This window comes from Leptidea sinapis, chromosome 26 (genome assembly GCF_905404315.1).
Source record: "Leptidea sinapis chromosome 26, ilLepSina1.1, whole genome shotgun sequence".
Taxonomy (NCBI): domain Eukaryota; kingdom Metazoa; phylum Arthropoda; class Insecta; order Lepidoptera; family Pieridae; genus Leptidea; species Leptidea sinapis.
In genome coordinates, this window is record NC_066290.1 from 11,183,370 (window position 1) to 11,196,067 (window position 12,698).

At 35.5% G+C, this 12,698-nt stretch overlaps 2 protein-coding genes across 2 annotated transcripts in view; one reads left to right on the forward strand and one right to left on the reverse strand.

Annotated features, from left to right (window-relative positions):
- The window catches only part of LOC126972484 (ataxin-1), a 59,128-nt gene that overhangs the window by 38,079 nt on the left and 8,351 nt on the right, over positions 1-12,698 (reverse strand). The window lies entirely within an intron of this gene.
- On the forward strand, positions 9,613-11,940 carry LOC126972470 (uncharacterized). Its single transcript, XM_050819265.1, has 2 exons — positions 9,613-10,043; positions 11,002-11,940. Exons 1-2 carry the CDS (start codon positions 9,742-9,744, stop codon positions 11,879-11,881), a joined length of 1,182 nt encoding a protein of 393 aa, XP_050675222.1. The 5' UTR covers positions 9,613-9,741; the 3' UTR covers positions 11,882-11,940.

Sequence of the window (12,698 nt, forward strand, 5' to 3'; positions counted from 1 at the left end):
GTCTAGCAGCGGCGGCGGAGCGGGGTGGAGGATTCACCAGTTTTACAAACATTTTTTTCTCAAAAAGATACACTTCCACCTAAATGGGCATGTTAATAGACAAAATTGTCGTTATTGGAGTGACACTATGTCATGGTGATCAAAAACCCCTGCATTCCAGCCAACCAACCCAGTAACTCTTGACAAATTAAAGGATCGTATTCGCACAGAAATCCAAAACATCTCAACAGAAACATGTAAAGCTGTAATCGAAAATTTCCGCTCTAGATTGCAGCAATGCCAGAATAATGAAGGATTGCATATGGATAATGTGATTTTAAAGAAATAAATTCCCCTTTTGTTTATTATCGAAAACAATAAACAATTTTGATCTACTGTAATTAGTTTTTTTTTAATCATCATTCAAATTATAAACGGACTTTTGGTCCACCCTGTATATTCAATTAAGTATTCTAAGTTTTATCACTTGCACAAAAATTATTACGATATCTTCATTGAAGTAATAAAGCTATAAAGTTTTAACAACGATTTTTGTAAGCACTACGTGCTCAGTCATATATATAGTATGTATGAGGACGAAATCAGCAACTATCGAATAAAAAGATACAGATCATCATCATCATTTCAGCCGGAAGACGTACGTTGATGGACAAAGGCCTCCCCATAAAGATCGTCATGACTATCGGTCCTGCGCTGCCCTCATCCAACCTGTTCCAGCGATCTTAACCAGATCGTCGGTCCATCTTTTGGGGGGCCCACCAACACAACGTCTTCCAGTACGTGGTATTATATTATATTGTATATACCAGTGGGAGACTCCTTTGCACAGGATGCCGGCTAGTTTATGGGTACTATAAGCGCCTATTTCTGCCATGAAGCAGTAATGTGTAAGCATTATTGTGTTTCGTTCTGAAGAGCAATGAAAATGAGACTTAACATATTATGTCTCAAAGTGCCGATCGGTATTTTTGGGATTTTCAAGAATCAAGAAGTAATGGGCAGAGCATATCAATTACCATCCGATGAACGTCCTGATCCTCTCGTCCCTTTTTGTCATAAAAAAAAAACAAAAATATTCTTATCCCATTAAGATACCCATACAAATAAACCAAGTAGGTAGTATCACAGTTACATAAATCACGTATATTTCGCAAATGCAGCGAAAGCAGTGACGTAACATGCGCCGGCGCAGTCGAGTGCGAACAAATCGCTAACTCATTGATTGTCAGCACTTGAATGTAATCGTTACTTAATACATTCATTCTTTGAACGATATTAGCTTCATTGCCACATTACCTACATATTCTAATGCGGGTTTTTTAATGAAAAAGGAGGACAAACGAGCGTACGCGTCACCTGGTGTTATAAGTGATCACCGCCGCACAGGAATCAAAGGAGCGTTGCCGGCCTTTTAGGAAGGTGCGCTTTTTTTTGAAGATACCCATGGCGTACAGTCCCGGAAACACAGCACAAGGAAGCTCATTCCACAGCTTTGTTGTATGTGAAGGAAAGTTCCTTAAAAACCGCACTGTGAAGGCGCGACTGGTTTAAATCTGGCCTCTCTTCACCATGGACCATATTAATTAGATAAAGTTTGTGAGATTGTATCTCAATCTCTCAATCGACTGATAATGAAGATTTTGTTACCAATAGAAAGTCACATAATTTGTGAGTGGCACACGAAAAATTAAAAGAGCCGAGTAGTAGGCATAGTAAGTTTATATTTGCTCCTACTGTTAACATTATGGCTATTTCTAGAAATTTCACTTATGTACCTCAAAACATAACATCATCAAGAATATATTGAGAGATAACAGTTAAGATATTTATTTCTATAAATTTTGTTCTTAATGATTATTTAGGGATATACCTCTTCTGCAGCACAAAGATGGTATTAATATCGGCCGCGTTATTAGCAATATACCATTGGACATAATACTATGAAGATAACTAAAGGATACTAGTCGCGCCGTATCTATGTCAGTTAATTGTCTAATAATTTTACCCTCTTTTTAACCATGTATGTTACAGAACTAAAGTCTTTAAGCCAAACCTTCAATATGTAACATTATAATTTGGAATCCAGAGTGCTAATAAATATAGCTGATTCCCCGTTTTATCACATCTCCGTTTAATAAAACAATCCCATCTTACTAATATTACTATACTGGCTTATATTAGTTTACTCGCGACTTCGTCCGCGTGGAAAGGTTACACTGGGAAATTATTTTTTTAAATTTTTTGGATACTTTTCAAATAATACACATAAGAACAGCTCTTTCCGCTGCTGGCAGTAGAAGAGCACTACGATACAGCGGATATCCCTCGTCAATGTGGACAGTCTCTTTAATAGTATTTCCTTGTGAACTTTAATCCCCTATTCCAACCCCAGGTCAGGTCAAAGTGTCAAAAATTCTCGAACAAGTGTTTATAAATTATTTCTTAACAAGTGCCAAAATACAACTTTTAATGTTTTTATCTTCGTTAATGACGAATTTCCATGCAAACTGCCATCCCCTATATCAACCCCTCCATTTATTTTTTATGCAATAAAAGGTAGCTTATGTCCTTTTTAGAGCTCTAGTCTATCTCTGTGCGAAATTTTATCAAAATCAGTTAGGTGGTTTACAAGTGAAACCGTTACAAACAAACTTACATTCACATTTATAATATTAGTAGCGAGTAGATGTTCCCAACAATAGAAACAGTTGCTAGCCTGATAAAAATAATATGTTTATATTATTATATTTGTTCGTCTACAAACAGACAGTCAAAGGGCTGTATTGGTAAACATATCTGAACATCATTGTATGCAGAACAACAATGTTTGTATTGAATAATATTTAAATGCAAACCGCAATGTTGTTAGATTCGCAGAAAGTGCTGATAACGAACCCTGAACTATAAAAGGCGTAGGATATGATGATGATATGAGGATGAATTATATGTTTATAATGATTCAATTCAAATTAAGATGGTGCTTCTCATGTCTAAGTTACGTCAGTTGGTGCTGGGGCTGCTGCTTCGACTGCCGATGACGGCAAGCGTCGCAAATATGCCGGTCTCAGTGAGTCTTACATATTTGTGCCGTTTGGTGTCGAGACACTTGGCCCGTGGGACCCAGAGGCGCTGAGAACGTACAAAGTACTATCTTAGCGCCTCAATAGGGCTACTGGAAACCCAAGCGCTGGCAGAAATTTCGGTCAACAACCTACCTATCCAACGCGGAAATGCAGCCAGTATTTTTTGCACACTTTTCCGTAACGATAGTTTTAATTTAAGACGATTTTAAGAAATCTCCAAAAAAACTATTTTTTTTTCATATGTGGTGTTTTTAGACCAGCTTTTAAACTGCTTTACCGATCGATTCTAAAAGTCCTAATCAGCTCTTAATATCAAAAGACCACGTCAATGGACACCAAGCCGGTCAAAATGGATTAATTAGTTTGTGAGTTCTCGTTGACGAAAGAAAGCCGAAAAAAAGAGTTTTTTTGGAATTACTTCGAAATTGCGAGTTCGATCAATTAAAATTCAAAGATTTTTTATGAGGCTCAAAAAACTGTGTCGAATGCCGCCAACCTAAATGTGAAAATCTAAAAATAGTGTTTTATTAAACTTTTACCAGACTTTTGAGCTGGAAGAGCTCAAAATCGTCATAAGTATTATATTTGCACCAACTGACATTTTGAAGCTCTTAGGTATGGAATTAGCGGGAAGTTGCAGGGATGGCTTTTAGTGGTAACCGTTTGCCTATTTTTTTTTATTAAAACCATTAATAATTCGATTAATACTGACAACTTGCTCGTTATGTTATTGCCCAACGTGTTTCAGTTGTAAAGAATCGTTAAACAAGGTTGTATATATACATTCGGTGGTAATATCAGATGTAAGAGAAACATTTACTCTTGTCGCAATATTGATATATTGAAATGTAACACCATGGCATCAGTTCGTGAGAACTTCTCGACAATAACTGTGAGTAACCTTACATTTCTTTATCCAATTAACGGAGAAATATTCATTGTTTTGTATTTTCACACTGCAAGTAGAACGGATTATATATTCTAACTGGATTTGGTTTTTGAAGGTATGATTCTTATAATGCGTTTGAGGAAAATATAACAGTAACTTAACTTTAAAGTCGGCAAGAGTGGAGCAAATGTCCGTCGGAGTAAAATTTATACACAGTAATAATTATCTATACGAATAAATGTAGTACTGTTTTTTTCTTTCGGTTATACTGCGATAACTACTGGACTGATATGTTGTGATTACTAATCTGGAACCTATATTTTTTGACTAAGACGTAACTGTATATTCTTAATACAAAAAAATCAGTCAATCACATTTCATTACATAATATGACAATTCATACAATGAGCGGGCGCGGAGTACTTATTTATATGGCAAAACAACATTTGCCGTGTCAGCACTTGTAAGTATTTAATATATTAAAAATGTTAATAATTCATTAATCTTTATATATATAATTCTTCTGTACGTGTGTTGATAGTGAACTCCTTCTAAAAGGCATAAAAGGCATTTATTTTCTCTGAACGGCTGGATCGATTTGAATGAATTTTTTCGTGTGTGTTCAAGTGCATTCGAGGATGGTTTTGATTCACAATTGAACTACCTTCTAAATGGCTGGAACGAATTTGGGCTTTTCAAGAATCCTGAGCGGCACTGCATTGTAATGGGCAGGGTGTATCAATTACCATCAGCTGAACGTCCTGATCGTCTCATCCCGTATTTTCAATTAAAAAAAACCGTGCATAAAAGATACCCTTAATCACGGATAACATATTGAGGTACGCCTTCGCCCTATGAAATAAAGATCTAAAGCTAAAAAAATACAAACAAAATTAATTTGAGTTAAAATATTTCGAATATGAGCGTTCTTATTCATTTCATTCATGCGTCAACTAAGTCGATTACGATGTAGGTGCTTAGCTTATCTAGCCAACACTGATAGCAGATGATATGACTAAGGTAGGTTCACGGTAGCTCGCCGAACAAACAGTTTACACACACACACACACAGATGATATATTACATCTGTGTGTGTGTTCAAACACATATTATGCGTGTATTATGTCTTTGTTATAACAACCGCTCCCTTATCAAACATCTGGACGTAATTATTCCCTTTACACACAATCTTAGAGTAATTAACAAATAGAGACGCTTTTGTCCGAGCATAGCATAGTAAATCGTATACACTCGTAGGCTCGTACATCTAGATGTGTGAGTTTTTTCCATAAAAAACTCACACATCTAGATTTGTTGTACGTGACAATTCGAAATATTATCGACAGTTTTGGACATATTATACTTATATTTACTATTATACTTTACTTTACTTATATTTATACTTTTTTCCATAAAAAACTCACACATCTAGATTTGTTGTACGTGACAATTCGAAATATTATCGACAGTTTTGGACATATTATACCTTCATAATTATTTATTTATTCAGTATTCGTGTATGTATATTGGATTTTTTCCCTAAAAATAAATTATAGGAGATAAAGGAAGTGTAACTGAACACAGTAATACAAATTTGTCCGTGTGTCTGTCTGTTTTTTGTACACGTTTGTGGATAATATTTAGGCTACGTTTGATCAAAATCGGTGCACGGAATGCTTTTGTTTGCATGGTTTACATTTAAAATAAGCTTTCATGCAATTTAACCAAAGTCATTTAATTTACGTGAACATATTCGGGGGCGCAGCTTGTATAATCTAAATTTTTATTAGACTTACACTGATAGTATAGAAACGAACTGAAAATATCGTCAATATTGTACACTTCTCAATCAATGTGTTAACAATTTTCGAATAATTAATATGTATTCGAAGGTGAACCAAAAAATCTTAAGGGAAATCTACACAGAACACTGGGCCAGCGTGATCAACTAAATCTGACCATCTTAGTAATACTGAGTAGGTTCAAGCCCTAGTTTTTTTTAAATGAAATTTAGGGACGAGACGGGCAGGACGTTCAGTTGATGGTATTTGAAACAATGCAGTCCCGCTCAGGATTCTTGAAAAACACATAAATTCTGAGTGGCAATACAATAGCGCTCGTCACCTCGAGACATAAGATGTTAAGGCTCATTTGCCCAGTAATTTCACAGCTAAGGCGCCCTTCAGACCGAAACACAATAATGCATACACATTACTGCTTCACGGCAGAAATAGGCGCCGTTGTGGTACCCATAATGTAGCCAGCATTCTGTGCAAAGGAGCCCCCCACTGGTAAAATGATAGTATGGATGACAATTATCTAAGTTTATGGTCGTCTGTCTGTCAGAAGGCTTAACAACTATACCGAGAGAACTTGCATGTTTTAACATATTTATTGAAAATTGCAAGTACGTGTGATATATATATATATATATATATATATATATATATATATACTGAAATTACTGGGCAAATGAATCTTAAGTCTCAAGATGACGAGCGCAGTTGTAATGCTGCTCAGAATTTTTGGGTTTTTCAAAAATCCTGAGCGGCACTGCATTGTAATGGGTAGGGCGTATCAATTTCCATCAGCTGAACGTCCTGCTCGTCTCGTGCTTTATTTTTATAAAACAAAATATATCTTTTTTTTACAGAGAATGCCGTCTCCATTAGTTAATGCTCTAAGCACGGTTACACTCTGACCCTGCCAATTAGTTATTTATACCAGTAGTCATAATACCTACTCGAGCCACCAGCTCACTGATAAAGAGCTCAAATAATTCTTGGTAATATAACTTTTGTTTACCGTTGCTATACTGATATTTAAATAGCTGTTATCTGTATTCAGAATGGATAAGAATGGCGAGAGAGAGATAGAACGGTGGAAGTCTTTGGAGGAGACCTATGTCGAAGGACAAGCTGTTAAAAAAATCGTAAGCAATTAACTAAGGATATATATTTAAAAAAATGTTATTATTAGTAACAGCAATAAAGGCTTATTTTATTTATTTATTTTTATTTTATCTGTATTCGTTTCGTATACGTGAAGAAAAAAGGTTTGATCCATTTTAAAGTACATTGAATAGAATAGAATAAAAATTTATTGATAACAAAAACCACCACCACACAATTATTAAAATGATACAAACCAAAATAAGTAATAATTTCTTAGAACTAACAAATTAAATAATACAATTTATAGCTTAAAACGAAAAAGGTACTGTGCGGCAGTGAATGTCACCAAATGGAGCTAACTCAGTAAAAAGCTGCAATAGCGTGGTGCCAATGTAGCACTGGTTTTCAGTAGCCCCAACATTATTGAGTCTGGGAGTAGCAGCGACTAGTAATTTTTAAATTATAATTATGAATATAAATAAATAAATGCAGTATAGATCTAATTTTTTAATTTAACTCTTAAAAAAATATATATAAATTTAAAAAAAAAAATTTTTTTTTAACGTTAAAAGAAGATCATTTAGATCTTAACGACGGAGAAATCATAAAAAATGAGGTTATTAATAATAAATCAGTTTTAATATATATTATGGTTACTATAAATGTTAATATTATAATATTAAATTTAAAAGAGGTACAAGCAGTTAAACATTGCGCGTACTAAGACTAAGATTTATAGAGCATACTTATACTTTGCTCAGACTTTACTTACGAATAACTTAGCTTAGATAAAACGCGAACTTGACTTTTGCAAAGCACTGTCTTAGCTTAAGCTCAGTATAATTTATACAGTCAAATGACTACAAAAACGAAATCATAGATTGTGCTAAGCTTAAACTCAGCTAAGTTTTACGTAAGTAAAGTCTGGGCAAAGTCTAAGTACGCTCTATAGATCCCAGCCTAAGGAGTTGGACTTTGTATAGCGAAAGTAAACGTGGAGAAGTAGTGCAAAGTTTTTTCTACCAAACCCAATTAAAATTCGTAATTCAGACAATGGCAGCTGCCAAAATTCAGTATTAAACGGTTAGAGATAATTTTTTATTCTGCTTTTAATGTAGTCTATAATGCTTGGAATCGCCTTCTCCCTGGGGTCAGTCCCTCCTGTCTGAGTATATTGATCAGAATTACGGTTGAATCTTTGACGGATGATCTGTCTCCACCGGTTTCTTTCCAGCGCGTCGCTTACATCCGTGAAGAATTTTGATGACGAGTCTTAAATATGGCCGGTCCATCCTGTTTGAAAAACCGCGCGATCTTATGATTTAGGTTTTTACGGAATTTAATTATTTCTTTTATCGCCCCCTTTGTAAATGAATCAGCGCCACCAATTTTTTATGCACTCCTAGTACAAGTATTACTAGTTTTATATCATCACACAGGGCAGAAACAAACTAATTAGAGCGTCTTTGCACTCATAAGTTTCAAACACGTATCCATGTTTCTTCGAAGTGGAATACAATAACGTACATTTAATTCGTATTTTTTTCGTGGATCCTTAAAATCACAGATAAGTGCACAGGCACCCTTATTCGAAATCTATACATATAAATAAAATTGGAGTGTCTGTTTTTAATATTGAAATAACCGTTTGTTACTACATGTATATCAACATATACGGTACATAAACCAAAATAACATTTTTTACAATTTTGTCTGTCTGTTTGTTACGGCTAATCTCTGAAATGGCTGGACTAATTTTGACGGGGCCTTAATTGTCAGGTAGCAGACGTCATAAGGAGTAATTTAGGCTACTTTTTTTTTTAAAGAAAAATACTATTATTTTAGAAAAATAAAGTAATGTTGCAAAAAACGGTATAACTCTAAAAATAATTTATATGGCAAAACAACGTTTGCCGGGTCAGCTAGTTTAAAATATGATATATTTTAATGACATTACAAATCTACCATCGCTCCCCATAAACCACGCCAATGCCTCCTATTTTTTCTGGGCCCTTTAACGCCCCCTCAAGGTCTCTAACGTCCAAGGGGGAGTTATCGCCCACTTTGAGAAAGACGGCTCTAGGAGACCGAAAATGCTATGAAATTGGAGGACTGTAGTCATGGCTATTGGAACACTTCGTGCGCAATTCCGACACGCACTTGGCCGGTTTTTTTATGAACTTTGCTTGGTTTACGATGTATTGGTAACCTCTAGTATATTACATTATCTACGTCCATGATAAGGTTATGTAAGTTATCTCGTGTCGACACGTGTTGAGAAATTGTTGATATCGATCATCGTGACTGTTCGTCATATTACTATACCTTAATATATATATAGGTCCAGTGTCCTGATGTTTGTTTCCAGTGAACTCCTAAACTAATGAACAGATTTTACTTCAGTGCAGTTTAGTCCAACTTGAGAGATAGGATAGTTTTATTTCGATTTGGGACCCATAATTATTATTTTTATTTCCAATATTTGTTTTATAGGGGCAATTTTTCTACGAGAGAATTTATTGACGCACGGTTTTGCTGCGAAACAATTTCATTATAACAACAAGGAACATATTTTATGAAATAATTCTTGATGTTACGAAATATTATTAACAAATTCATAAAACAGTATTTTATTTATTATGTACAGAACAACGTCTGTCGGGTCAGCTTGTATTCATATATATACATATATATAAGCCTCTAATTTTAGGGTGAATTTGTATTACAACTTGTATAATATGTACAGAGCCTGTCCAGATGAAGCGTTTTACGCGCGAGTTCACTCGCGCGTTTTGATTTGTATTGCGTCCAGATGCGGCGTATCACGCGCGTTCTCGCGCGCATGTGTTGGAGACGGATTTGAGCAGTTATAAACATGGACTCGGATACAGCGGTTGTGTTGTGGCTTGCATACCGTCGATGGAGACGTCGTAAACAAAGAGAAAGTCGACGATTTAACGTACATCCCATTCTACGTGATAGAATGACGCATAGTATGTTTATAACTTTATACCCAAAACTCAGAGAACATAGTGAAAAGTTTTTCAACTACTTTCGGATGTCAATAGCATCGTTTGATAATTTACTAGAAATTATCAAAGAAGATTTGTCTCCATGTCAAAATTATATGGTACGGGATACTGTTTCTGCAGAAGAAAAACTCGTGATTACTTTGAGGTAATATTTTTTATTGCTTTAGTAATACCTTAAGTAACAATTATAAGCCCAATTAACAAAAATAAAGAATTTAAACAAAATTAACAAAAATTAGGAATCATCATTCTTATATAATATAGGTAGGTACTTAAGATTTAATTTAATTATCGTATAGTTCCATTAATTCAGATTCATTGGAATCTTGTGTAGATGCCGGTGAAGGGTGTTTGTAGCTAGACGTCGTTGGTGGTCGTGACGCAGTGCAATAACCTCGATTGTAAGTCGAAAAGGTTTCAGGTGGAAACGAAGATGTTGAAGGGTCTGTTGTGGTATATCCTGTTTCTCCAAAATAATCTCTCTGTCCACGTTGTGTCATTCCTGTTTGGTAATGATATTGTGTCGAAGGTTGGTAGTCGGAACGAGCTGCTGCAGGTCTAAGACACAGAGCTTGTTGAGCTTGAAGTACTTTCATTAATTCAATTTTTGTTTGAAGTCTGTTTTCCTCTGGTACTTTAAGAAGCTCTTTGTGTAAGGACAAACAAAATAGTTTGTCATCATCTGACTCTATTTGGTTTGTTGCCTGTGGCTGATTCCCAGATGCTAAATTTGTTTTTATGATTGAGAGGAATTCTTCGTCAGCCGCATTTAGTTTTTTCTTCTTTTTTGCCTGACTACGTGGAGGTCTCATCACATCTTCCCCATCGCCAGAAAACTCCTGTTCTTCAGTTGCAACACACGCGGTGTTGATGTTGCTCTCAGTTATTTTATTCCGTGTCGATCTTTCGAGAAACATCAAACGTTCAAAATAAATATATTTGGCTTTGCCGGAGGCTCCTGATCCAGACGGTGTGGTTTTCTTCTTCTTCATTTCTCTCACAAAGCCATCACGCAACCCTTTCCACTTCTTCTGCAATAAAGTACCTGTAAATAATAAAAAGATCGAAATAAAATAATAATAATTATTTTACTTTCTTTTCAGATATTTGGCCACAGGATGTTATTTTGCGGATCTGCATTATGCCTACAGATTAGGAAAGTCTACAGTTATCGAAATAGTACAGAAAACCTGTTACATCATGTGGAACAAACTGCTAAACATAGTAATGAGACAACCAACGAAAGCTAAATGGAAAGAAATTTCGAAACAATTTCAAAAATACACAAATTTTCCAAACTGCATCGGTGCCATTGACGGCAAGCATATCCGTATTATAAAACCTAACGATTCTGGGTCTCTTTACTATAACTATAAGAGTTATTTTTCAACTGTTTTGTTGGCCGTATGTGATGCAAATTATTGTTTTATTGCAGTGGACATAGGCGCATATGGAAAAAGTAATGACTCCACAATTTTTAAAGACTCTATTTTATATAAAAAACTTGTCGAGAAAACTTTAGATATTCCAGATCCAAAGCCAATATCGCAAACAGATGCAACCCCCTTACCTCATGTCATAGTAGGAGATGAGGCGTTTAGTCTGTCTGAAAATATAATGCGCCCTTACTGCGGTAGATCTCTAACAACCAAAAAAAAAATTTTCAACTATCGCTTATCCAGGGCCCGGCGTTACATTGAATGTTGCTTTGGCATCTTGGTAAATAAATGGAGAATATTTCATAGACCGTTGAATGTGGATATAGAATTTGCAATAAACATAATTAAGGCTTGTTGTGTTCTCCATAACTACGTAAGGTTAAGGGATGGCTATAGGTATGATCACACTCTCTACGAAACATCTCTGAATAATTTGAACAATGAGGCAGTGAGGCCTAATGCGAGATCATTGAATATAAGAGATAGATTTGCTGATTATTTTGTAAACGAAGACAAACTCCCTTGGCAAGATAAAATGATATAGTTTAACAATGTAAAATCTATGCAAATAATAATATTATTTAATAAAGTATTATTTACTTACCTAAAGTTTTTTTTTTCTCTTCGGAATCACCAACTTCACAAAAAATTTCCACTATTTCTTCCCAGTTCCTACGTTTAATGGTTCTATTAGAATAATCTGATGATTCCATGTCCCATAGAGCTACCCTTTTCTCAATTTCGTCGATAAAAAGTTCCGTGTCAAAGTTATCACGCTCCATTTTGAACCAAATACGTCCACTCGCCACGGACACGCGCGTAGTACTGGACGCAGCACAGGCCCCCGAGTACCTCGACTCGCGCGGCGCTCGCGCATGGGACGCGCGAGTCGAGAGTCCCGCTCATTGCACGCGTTTTACGCGCGAGTGAGGAAACGCGCGTAGGCATCTGGACGGGATGTACGTAGCTCTAGTACCTCGGTTACGCGCGAGTGTCAACGCGCGAGTGAACTCGCGCGTAAAACGCTTCATCTGGACAGGCTCACAGTGTTAGAATATATTCGATCCTCTCTGGAAAACGTTGGTTGGTTGTGTCATAAAAGCACACAATTATAAATAAATTGCACATTCAAATCAAATCAAATCAAAATCACTTTATTCATGTAGTTCGCGGAAATGACACTTATGAATGTCAAAAAAAAAATGTTTTTCTTATTTAATCTACCTACTACTTCGTAAAGGGTAATGAGAAGAAGTAGCAAGAAACTCATTGCCACTCTTTTATATAATGTTAATGTTTTTTTTATTAAAAATTTACATTTTCTTCGATTTACTAATACAACAACCTGTATAGCCGAGTGG